This window comes from Apium graveolens, chromosome 6 (assembly GCF_009905375.1).
Source record: "Apium graveolens cultivar Ventura chromosome 6, ASM990537v1, whole genome shotgun sequence".
Taxonomy (NCBI): domain Eukaryota; kingdom Viridiplantae; phylum Streptophyta; class Magnoliopsida; order Apiales; family Apiaceae; genus Apium; species Apium graveolens.
Window position 1 is genome coordinate 268,115,635 of NC_133652.1, and position 12,030 is coordinate 268,127,664.

Consider the following 12,030-nt stretch of genomic DNA (forward strand, 5'->3'; position numbering starts at 1 on the left):
AATGCGGAAGCATTTTATTTTTTCTTTTTTAATTTTTTATTTAAATAATATGTGCTTTAAATGTGTTTCTGATTTAAATATATTTATAATTTAAAACAATACGTCCCTCGAACTAATATGATGGTAAGTACGGGAAGTGGTTCTTTTTTTTATTTTAAATTTTATTTAATGTTTAATTCAATATAAATCTCTTTTTTAAATTTTATTAATGAAGATTTAAGTGTTGAAGATAACATTAAACATTCAATATTAGAAATTTCAAATGAAATGATATAACTTACTTATAGATATTATACTCCATTCATACTTATCAAGTGCTTAATATATTTTCTCAACAAAATAATATTTAATTATTTTTTCACATACCTATATATTATAAAAAATAAATTAAAATTAGGTATTATATGTTTAGACAATTTTTTTAAAATATTTAATGTATTTTTTTTCATCAAAAAAGGCAAAATATACAATAATAATTAAAAAAAATTAAAATTTTGATATAAAAAATTTATGTAATATTGACAAGTAACATGAATGTTATTATGAATTTTAATTTTTTTTACTAATTTTGTCTTCACAAAAAAAAATATCAAAAAATAAACAATTATCCAAACTGATTCCGCAATAAACTATAGCGTAAGCTGTTCCTTTCGCAATGATTCATTGCGGAAGGAATTAAAGTTTTGACAGTTTCTGCGCGTTTTAGCGCGTGGGTTGGTTGAAGCATTAAATACACCTTCCGCAATAATTCATTGCGGAAGTGTGCATTTATTTTGCCTTACCAGCTTCATTGTTTTGCTTTGTAAACCCAATTTCACCATTTTTCTCTATCATTTTTCAATTTGGAGCCAAAAAGAGGTTAGTTTTTCTTTACTATTTTTAATGGCATCTCATTAATTTAATTATTCAAGTTCATCTAGTGAGCATGACGATTTTGATTATTTTACACCTGTTGGGAAAAATCCGGTTTATCGTAAGCTTATTGTAGATGATGTTAATGAATTGATAGATGTTGATAATTATAAATGTAAGAAAAAATTGGATATGGATGATGATGATATTGAGTATTTGGAAAAAAAGAATATGGATGTTGATGATAATGAGTATATGGAAAAAGAGAAAATTAATAAAAAAGAAGAGGGAGATTGTAAGGGAAAAGGAAAAATGAATGATGATGATTTTTGTAGAGAAGAGAAAATGAATATAAGTGATGATGATGTTTATGATGATGATGGAGATGATGATATGAGTTTTGATAAAAAAAGTTACGGTTTTACGGGTTTTCAAAATCAAATATGAATAGTGTTGTGCCTTGCGTTGGTATGTTTTTTAACACTTTGGATGAAGCCAAATTTTTTTATAGAGATTATGGTAGAAGTGTTGGATTTGAGATTATTATTAGGAGTACTCATAGACATTCACGGGGTAATGGTATCTCCTCTCGTTTGTATATTTGTCGTAAGGGTGGAAGACTTGGTTCTAGTACGAAATTGGATGTTGATGATGAAAGAAAGGAAAAAAGAAGGATTAGAGATGTAATTCCGAGAACAAATTGTAGTGCTCGAATGTGTGTCACTCATAGAGTTAAAAATGATAAATGGGAAGTAACTTTGGTTAAATTAGAGCATGATCATGATATGGTAACCTCGGATAAAGTACAATTCATGCAAAGGTCCAAAAATATAGATCCGGTTACCCGAGCATTGCTTGAGTTATTTGATAAATCGGGCATTGAAACCGCTAAAGCGATGAGATTTCTTGGTGAAACATGGGGTGGTGTGGAAAAACTTGGATTTTCTAATCAAGATGTTCGTAACGTAATTCGTGATATTCGACGACGGGTGTGCGATTCCGGTGATGCGGAGAGTGGGATGGCATTGCTACGACAATTGAAAGAAAAAAGTTTTGGAAACTTTTTCTATCGAGTTGATTTGGATGAAGAAAATAGAGTTAGAGATTTGGTTTGGGTTGATCATCGATCATTGAACGCATACACGAATTTTGGAGATGTTGTTTCATATGACTCCACATATAGGACCAATAGGTATTGTATGCCGTTTATACCAATAACCGGGGTCAATCACCATTATCAAAATATCTTGTTCGGGTTTGCACTCATGCGGGATGAGACGGAGATTTCATATAAATGGGTTTTGAAGACATGGTTGGAAGCCGTCAGAAACAAACCTCCCCTCACTATTATTACGGATCAAGATATAGCATTGGGAAATGCTATTGCCGAGATTTTGCCGGATACCAAGCACATATTATGTTCGTGGCACATAAGTAATAAATTTTCCGAAAAATTGTCGACTTTGTACACACAATATCCGGAATTTAAAGGAGATTTTAATGATTGTTTGTACAAGTCGTTGTCACCCACAGAATTTGTTGGTAAGTGGGAGGTTTTGGTTGATAAGTATGGACTCGATGATCATGTTTGGCTAAACGATATGTATGCCATAAAAGATAAATGGATTCTTGCTTACACAAAACAACATTTCTCCGCCGGTATGACCACCACCTCAAGAAGCGAGTCCATGAATTCATTTTTTGACGAGTATGTGAAAGTTTCAACCGGGTTGAAAGAATTCATTGAGAATTCACAAAAGGCTTTGGAAACAAAAATTCTTAATGAGGTTAAAGCCGACTACGAGACCGAGTATAGGGAAAGGAGATTGATATTTAATTCAGGAGATTGATATTTAATTCCGCCTTGGAAAATCATGCTTCTTCTATTTACACAAAAGAAATGTTTAGGCAATTTCAAAATGAGCTTAGAAAAAGCACATCTTATGTGGTGAATAGTTGCAAAGATGGTTCCAATTACATGTGGAAGTTGTATTTAGTTGAGAAGTATAATGTGCCGGAGAATCTTAGAAGAAGGTATCGGGTAATGGTTTCTTTGGAAGGAAATATTGATTGTGAATGTAAGAAATTTGAACATTCGGGGATGCTTTGCAAACATATCCTACGCTATCTTGACAAGAAACAAAAAATTATGATACCAACAATTTTTATCAAATCAAGATGGACGGCGAGCGCAAATAAAATTGATGGTTTTTCGCCTTATAATCCTCCCGTTCTTGTTGATGTTGGTGATTCAACAACGGCAAGATATAGTGCTTTGTGTAAATCTTTCCAAGGTTTGTGTGCTCTTGGAAGTTGTTCAAAACCACGATACAATTACTGAAAGTGTTTGTCCTAAATCCAATCATGTATGATGAGTTAGGAAGAACTTTCTTGTATTCCGATTTGATTTCATTTGAATTTATAAAAGACTTGTTATGTTTTTATTATGGGCTTTATATATTTAAAGTGTTTTAAATAAGATGCTCCATAGTTTAGAGTAAAGCTTCTAGAATTATAATGAGATTATAATAGTGAGATCTAGAAGATGACAACTCTAGACTTAAACAGTTCCTGATCATAGGATAACTAATCGGATGTTAGTGGATCCACAAAGATTGGTACATACTATGCTTGCTCCCTTCAGGAGGATGTCTGTTCTCATAGACATTTGTTTGGTGACACTATAGCTAGTATGTAGGTGCTTATTAGGGAATAAGTTCACTGAACATGACTCGATAAGTTGAACAACTAATGGAGATTACTCACGTGTCAATAGTGGTTCACTGAGTGATAGTTGTACAAGTGTCCTTAGACTTGAGATCGTTAAAGTTATCTTGTATATAATGAACCGTGCTTTGGGTCCTTTGTCTCAAGGACATCCATTAGGTCTATTCTGGGCATAGGGATTTGTGTACAGAGATAATTAATGTCAATAGAGGATCTACCCCTTCCAGTATAGGAAGAGAATATCCTATGTTATTCTTAGTATGCGAATTCTGGAATCTCTGGCCAGAGTGTATGAAATTAGAAAGGAGTTTCTAATTTGCATTAATATGAACTTTGCATTATGAATAAGAAATCTTATGATTAAATTTGATAGGCTTGACAGAAGATCCATGCCTTGTATTTAATCGGGATATTATAAGGGTAGAAGGAACTCATTGTACGGTAACTAGTCACTGACAGGTTCTTGGTATTCTAAGCAGTGAATTCATATTATCCGGATAGTCGCGATATGTTGAGAAGCATCACTCACGATATAGAATAAATATAATTAATCAGTTAATTATATTTAGTGAATTTTAGTATTCATATAAATAATAAATAAAAGTTTATTATTATTTATTTTCTACTACCGGAATAATATTGAACCTACAGGGTCAGACCATAAAGGAATATTTTCTTTGATGAAATAATGAGAGAGATAATTATTTTCTAAATAGTTTAGAAAAAGAAATAATGATTAAAATAGTTTTAATTATTATTAAAGCATTTTATAAAGATAAAATATGGGGGTTAATATATATATATATATATATAAAGATATATTTTATAACCCTAGGAGAGCCCTATAAATCGAATGAGATGGCTCATTCTATTTACACAATTTTGGTTTTGTGAAAACCCTAGCCTCCATCTTCTTCCTCTCTCTCTCTCTCTCCCAAAAACTCCATTTTATAAAAGCTCGGTTTTATAAAAAGGTTCATCGAAGAAGATCGTTTTGGTGGATACCGGTAGAGTGCTTCACCACTGAGGAGCAACTGCTAGCACTCCATTTTTATAAAGCTTCGATTCACAAGGTATGGTTACGATTCCTCAGTTTTTCCTTTTTATACGTTTTTCTATATGTTCGGTATATGGTTTTTACGGAATAAATGTTATATCTCGCTTCAGCTCATCCGTAAATTCCTTCAATGGCATCAGAGCTAGGTTTTGCATATAGAGATTCATATAAACAATTTCAGATTTTTTAATGCATATATGGATTTGTTATGATTTTTGCCAATTTATTTAGATTTAATTATGAATTAATTCGAAATAATTTTTGCATAAGATTTTGACTACTGATCTGGGTTCTACAAGTGTTGTAGATCGTCTAGGTATTTTTTTCATAATTTTGTGATGTGTAGATTATTTGTTATGAATTTTTAAAATTGTTTTAAATTAAAATTCATGGAATAATTATGCATGTGAATAATTATGATTAAAATTTGCACAAGGACCCATGGCTGATTTAATAATTTTCTGCTACTCCCTGATTTAAGTAATTATATTATTTTGATTTTTATTAATTTATTAATTAAATGTTAATTAATTTATTAATAATAAAATTATAATAATAATATATTAATAAAGGTTATTGAATGAGGGCGTAAAGAAGGGGGTTACTCCTTTTTTGTAAGCAACAAAAGGCAACGGCTGGAAAGAAACAAAAAAAAACTGAACAGCCGCGTAATCGGCCGGCCTGGGCGCGTGAGGCGGACGCGGGGGGGGGGGGGGGGGTGTCGTGCATTCCCGGAATGCGTTACACCCTGTTGCGCATTTCCGAGATGCGTTACACCCTGTTGCGCATTTTCGAGATGCGTTACACCCTTTAATGGCTTAAAAGGGTTGTAACGCATTACCGGAATGCGTTACAGGGCTTGTAACGCATTCCTGTAATGCGTTACAACCCATCTGTCTATTTTAAATTTATTTTTTGGGAGTTTCGTAACTCCGTTTTGGGCGTGCAGTATATTGTTGGATTCGTTTTTCCGAGACGGATCTAATGGAGTGGTCAAATATTTTTTATATAAAAGTTTTGAACTGTTTATATTCCCGAAAGTGTTTTAAAGCATGTTTTAATTGTTTTAATTGCTTTTAAATGCTATAATAAATCCATACATCATTATATCAATGTGTGACATGATATTGCTTGCATGCTTACTTGTTTGTTTATTTTTATATATGAGATATATGCCTATGTTTACCATGCGATAATAGATTTAGGTGAACTTAAATCAAAATACGGCGTGCTCTGGAAAATCTAGAATATGAATCATTTATTGCCTTGACAATAATATTATGAATACAATCATGAGATTCTTGTGTTTATGAAAGATGTAATTAAATATGAATTTTCAATTTTGAGAGAAAGGATGATTATGTCAAAAACAGATTTCGATTTGTAAGAAAGGGGTATTAAGTGACGCCTCTTGACAATGTTCCCCCTGATCTGGGAATCATCTGATTATCGATTATTGATTTGAAATATTTAATTTAAAAGGAAGAATCTCTTTATAATATGATTATGATTGTAACATAATATAATTCCTCTAAAATTAAATAATATCAAGTAGTAATTGGCCAATGACACACCGAGCTTGTGTCGGTCATAGCCTTCCAACATGGTAGAAAATAGTTCTTATTTTTAAATCATTGTCGTTTCGTGCTACAGCCGAGGGCTTTGATTTTGAAATAAGAAATACTTGTCTATTACATAGAGATGTGTACATTGAATTAGAATTTAAAGGTCGTTACGTGCTGCAGCCGTGGGTCGTTGGAAACTGATTCAATTGTACGAAATGTTGGGTTAAACTTGACTTAGAATATTGAGTCTGTCGTGCTACAGCCGTGACTCAATTATTCAAGAGGCTAAAGTTTTATTAGGGAATAACATAAGATGTAATTGACAAGAGTTGTCTGCCTATTGAACATCTCATGACGTTTTGTGCTACAGCCGAGGTTGTGTGATGAAATGTAGGATCCCTATTCCCACTAGCATTATGAATGCTTAATTTTTCACTTAAGGGGGTTGTATAAATTAGATTAACTAGTGGGAGCCACTTATGAATAAAGATCCGATTCATATAGTGTTTTGAAATTAAATTGAATATTTGCTAAGTGTTGTTATGTGTTCATCATTTACAGATTTACTATATACGTTATGTCTTCTACACTATCACTCCAGAGTATACTAGATGCTCACAAGTTGACTGGTCCTAATTTTGCTGACTGGCTTCGAAACTTGAGAATTGTTCTCAGGGTGGAGAAGCTGGAATATGTGCTTGACTCACCTAAGCCTACTGAACCTGCTAACGATGCACATATTGATGAACATGTTGTTATTGTAAGTGGATAGATGATGCAAATGTTGCTCAATGCATCATGCTAGCTTCCATGAACATTGAGCTACAGAAGCAGCATGAGCATTTGGATGCTCACACTATCCTTATGCATCTACAAGAGTTGTATGATGTGGCAGGGAGGACAGCTCGATATGAGATATCGAAGGAGCTGTTCAGTTGTAGGATGTCTGAGGGATCATCTGTGAATGACCATGTACTTAAGATGATCAATTTGATTGAACGTCTTGGACAACTTGGTTTTGCCATGGATGGGGAGCTGAGCCAAGACTTGGTCTTGCAATCACTTCTGGGTTTGTTTTCGCAGTTTGTTGTGAACTTTCACATGAATAAGCTGGATGTCAGCCTGGCTGAACTCCACAACATGTTGAAGACTGCGGAATCGAATTTTCCCCCTAAGAAGAGCTTTGTTCTTCTAATTGGTGAAGATTCCAATCCTAAGAAAAGGAAGAAGAACCCTTCCAAGAAGAAGAAAGTAGGTGAGAAAAAGCCGGTTCCACCGAAAGATGAAGACCCCAAGAGCAAAGCTGTTTGCTTTCACTGTAACAAGGTGGGGCACTGGAAGAGGAACTGCAAGGCTTACCTTGCAGAATTGAAGAAGAAGGGTAATGAGACTACCGCTTCTGTTTCAGGTATGTTCATGATTGAAGTGAATATGTCATTAAATCAAATTTCCACTTGGGTATTAGATACCGCCTGTGGTTCTCACATTTGCAATTCGTTGCAGGGACTAAGGAGAAGTAGAACTCTTGAGGAAGAGGAGGTGATTCTACGGATGGGAAATGGAGCAAGAGTTGTTGCTGAAGCTGTTGGATCATTTTATTTACATATGCCTACGGGAAAGACTATTGTTTTAAATAATTTTTATTTTGTTACCTCGATTGTGAGGAATATTATTTCTATTCCCATGTTAGACTTGGCTGGATTTTCGTTTGTTATTCAGAATAATAAATGTTCAATTCTTAGAGATAACGTTCTTTATGGAAGTGGTATTTTATATAATGGTCTGTATGTATGTGACGTAGAGCATGATTTACTACAAATTGAACATACTAATAAAAAAAGGGATGATAAAAATCTCACCTTTTTGTGGCACTGCAGACTTGGTCATATTAGTGAAAATAGACTGCGGACATTGCATAAGGAAGGATTACTTGACCCCTTTGATTTTGAATCATATCCTACATGCCAGTCTTGTCTATTGGGTAAAATGACCAAATCTCCATTTAGTGGACATGGAGAGAGGGCTGCAGATTTGCTAGGATTGGTACACACAGATATATGTGGACCAATGTATACGCAAGCCATGGGTGGATTTTCATACTTCATTACTTTCATAGATGATCGATCTAGATTCGGATATGTGTATTTGATGAAACACAAGTCTGAAGCCTTTGAAAAGTTCAAAGAAAATAAGCATGAAGTGGAGAAACAAACCAAACATAGTATTATAACTCTTCGATCAGATCGAGGTGGTGAATAGTTGAATGGAGAGTTTTTAGATTATCTCAAAGAAAATGGTATAATCTCCCAGTGTACTCCTCCATATACTCCACAATTGAATGGGGTATCTGAAAGGAGAAATCGAACTTTGTTAGACATGGTTTAGTCCATGATGAGCTATGCGAATCTTCCAGTATTCCTGTGGGGTTATGCATTGGAAACCTCAGCATATTTACTGAATAAGGTGCCTTCCAAATCTGTTCCTCAAACTCCATATGAGATATGGAAAGAAAGGAAACCGAGTCTTAAACACGTTAAGATTTGGGGATGTCCAGCTTATGCCAAGAAAGTTGACCCAGATAAGCTCGAATCTCGATCCGTAAAATGTAGTTTTGTGGGATATCCTAAAGAGACTTTAGGGTATTACTTTTACACCGATCATAGGGTGTTTGTCTCCAGACATGCTAGCTTCTTGGAAAAGCAGTTTATCCTTGAAGGAAATAGTGGGAGCAAAATTGTACTTGATGAAGTTCAAGAAGCACAAACTACTACGGTTCAAGTGGAAACACCTGTTCAGACTGAACAACCTTATGTGGAACAGCCCATTCGTAGGTCAGGGAGAGTGTCTCACCAACCTGAGAGGTATTATGGCCTTGTCATTGAGAATGACAATGAGTTGTCAATTATTGATGATGATGACCCTATGACCTATAATGAGGCTATGAGTAGTGTTGACTCAGAGAAATGGCAAAGTGCCATGAATCCGAAATGGAATCTATGTATACCAACCAAGTATGGACTTTGGTTGAAACACCTGAGGGTGTGAAGCCTATTGAGTGCAAATGGGTATACAAAAGAAAGATTGGAGCAGATGGCCAGGTGGAGACCTATAAGGCCAGGCTCGTGGCAAAAGGATTCAGACAAAGGCAAGGGATTGACTTTGATGAAACTTTTTCGCCTGTAGCCCTGTTAAAATCAATTCGGATTTTGCTTGCGATTGCTGCTTACTACGACTATGAGATATGGAAAATGGACGTGAAAACGGCCTTCCTCAATGGGAAACTTGAAGAGGAAGTGTATATGACACAACCAGAGGGTTTTCTTTCCAAGAGAAATGAACACTTAGTGTGTAAGCTGCTGCGAACCATATATGGTTTAAAGAAAGCTTCTCGTAGATGGAACATCCATTTTGATAAGATAATCAAAGATTTTGGTTTTATCAAAAACATAGATGAACCATGTGTCTACAAGAAGGTTCGTAGGAGCGCAGTAACATTTCTTGTATTGTATGTGGATGACATACTTCTTATAGGAAATGATATACCGATGCTGCAATCAGTCAAAGTGTGGCTATCGAAGAACTTCACTATGAAGGACTTTGGAGAAGCATCCTACATTCTCGGTATGAAGATCTATAGAGATAGATTTAGAAGAATGATAGGTCTTACCCAGGGTACATACATCCAAAAAGTGCTGAAAAGGTTTAGCATGGAAAACTCCAAAAGAGGTCTCATATCGATGAGCCATGGAGTGTCCCTTTCCTAAAAGATGTCTCCTAAGACACCTGAGGAAAGAGAGCGTATGAGTAAGATTCCTTATGCTTCAGCAATAGGATCTATCATGTACGCGATGTTATGTACTAGCCCTGATGTAGCTTATTCAATCAGTGTGACGAGCAGATATCAGTCCAATCCAGGTGAAGACCACTGGAAAGCAGTGAAGAACATCCTTAAGTACTTGCGAAGGACTAAGGATATTTTTCTTATTTTTGGTGGTGGATTTGAGTTGAAAATAGAGGGTTATACTGACTCTAGTTTTCAATCAGAAAGTGATGATAGAAAATCCATGTCAGGGTACGTGTTTACTCTGAATGGTGGTGCGATTAGTTGGAAGAGTTCCAAACAGTTTACAATGGCCGACTCCACAACGGAAGTTGAATATATAGCTGCAAGTGAGGCTGTAAAAGAAGCCGTTTGGATGAGGAAATTTGTATCTGAGTTGGGAGTTGTTCCTAGCATTGAGGAGTCTATTGTGTTGTATTGTGATAACAACGCAACAATAGCACAAGCCAAAGAACCTAGGTCTCATAAAAATTCCAAACATATTTTATGACGCTTTCATTTGATTAGGGAAATCATTGAAAGAGGAGATGTCAAGATTGAGAGAGTTAACACACATAACATCGTAGCAGACCCACTCACAAAGTCATTGTCTCAGATTCACTTTGATCGTCATAAAGAGAAGATTGGTATTAGATACCAGGGTGATTGGCTTTAGTTCAAGTGGGAGATTGAAAGTGTTTGTCCTAAATCCAATCATGTATGATGAGTTAGGAAGAACTTTCTTGTATTCCTATTTGATTTCATTTGAATTAATAAAATACTTGTTATATTTTTATTATGGGCTTTATCTATTTAAAGTGTTTTAAATAAGATGCTCCAAAGTTTAGAGTAAAGCTTCTAGAATTATAATGAGATTATAACAGTGAGATCTAGAAGATGACAACTCTAGACTTAAACAGTTCCTGATCATAGGATAACTAATCGGATGTTAGTGGATCCGCAAAGATTGGTACATACTATGCTTGCTCTCTTCAGGAGGATGTCTGTTCTCATAGGCATTTGTGTGGTGACACTATAGCTAGTATGTAGGTGCTTATTAGGGAATAAGTTCACTGAATATGACTCGATAAGTTGAACAACTAATGGAGATTACTCACGTGTCAATAGTGGTTCACTGAGTGATAGTTGTACAAGTGTCCTTAGACTTGAGATCGTTAAAGTTATCTTGTATATAATGAACTGTGCTTTGGGTCCTTTGTCTCAAGGACATCCATTAGGTCTATTCTGGGCATAGGGATTTGTGTACAGAGATAATTAACATCAATAGAGGATCTACCCCTTCCAGTATTGGAAGAGAATATCCTATGTTATTCTTAGTATGCGAGTTCTGGAATCTCTGGCCAGAGTGAGTTTCTAATTTGCATTAATATGAACTTTGCATTATGAATAAGAAATATTATGATTAAATTTGATAGGCCTGACACAAGATCCATGCCTTGTATTTAATCGGGATATTATAAGGGTAGAAGGAATTCATTGTATGGTAACTAGTCACTGACAGGTTCTTGGTATTCTAAGCAGTGAATTCATATTATCCGGATAGTCGTGATATGTTGAGAAGTATCACTCACGATGTAGAATAAATATAATTAATCAGTTAATTATATTTAATGAATTTTAGTATTCATATAAATAATTAATAAAAGTTTATTATTATTTATTTCTACTACCGGAATAATATTGAACCTACAGGGTCACACCATAAAAAAATATTTTCTTTGATGAAATAATGAGAGAGAGAATTATTTTCTAAATAGTTTAGAAAAAGAAATAATGATTAAAATAGTTTTAATTATTATTAAAGCAATTTATAAAGATAAAATGTGGGGGTTAATATATATATATAAAGATATATTTTATAACCCTAGGAGAGCCCTATAAATAGAATGAGATGGCTCATTCTATTTACACAATTTTGGTTTTGTGAAAACCCTAGCCTCCATCTTCTTCCTCTCTCTCTCTCTCTCCCAAAAACTGCATTTTATAAA

At 34.6% G+C, this 12,030-nt stretch overlaps 2 protein-coding genes across 2 annotated transcripts; both read left to right on the forward strand.

Moving 5' to 3' along the window:
- The first annotated feature begins 1,295 nt into the window (after window positions 1-1,295).
- LOC141666012 (protein FAR1-RELATED SEQUENCE 5-like) lies at window positions 1,296-2,702 on the forward strand. Its single transcript, XM_074471999.1, has one exon. It carries the CDS (start codon window positions 1,296-1,298, stop codon window positions 2,700-2,702), a length of 1,407 nt encoding a protein of 468 aa, XP_074328100.1.
- A 50-nt stretch (window positions 2,703-2,752) lies between these two features.
- On the forward strand, window positions 2,753-3,193 carry LOC141666013 (protein FAR1-RELATED SEQUENCE 5-like). The gene has a single exon (XM_074472000.1). It carries the CDS (start codon window positions 2,753-2,755, stop codon window positions 3,191-3,193), a length of 441 nt encoding a protein of 146 aa, XP_074328101.1.
- The last annotated feature ends 8,837 nt before the right edge of the window (window positions 3,194-12,030 follow it).

Bases quoted from the DNA above. Each gene is read 5' to 3' on its own strand.
- LOC141666012 (XM_074471999.1), top strand. From the start codon at position 1,296: ATGAATAGTGTTGTGCCTTGCGTTGGTATGTTTTTTAACACTTTGGAT.
- LOC141666013 (XM_074472000.1), top strand. From the start codon at position 2,753: ATGTTTAGGCAATTTCAAAATGAGCTTAGAAAAAGCACATCTTATGTG.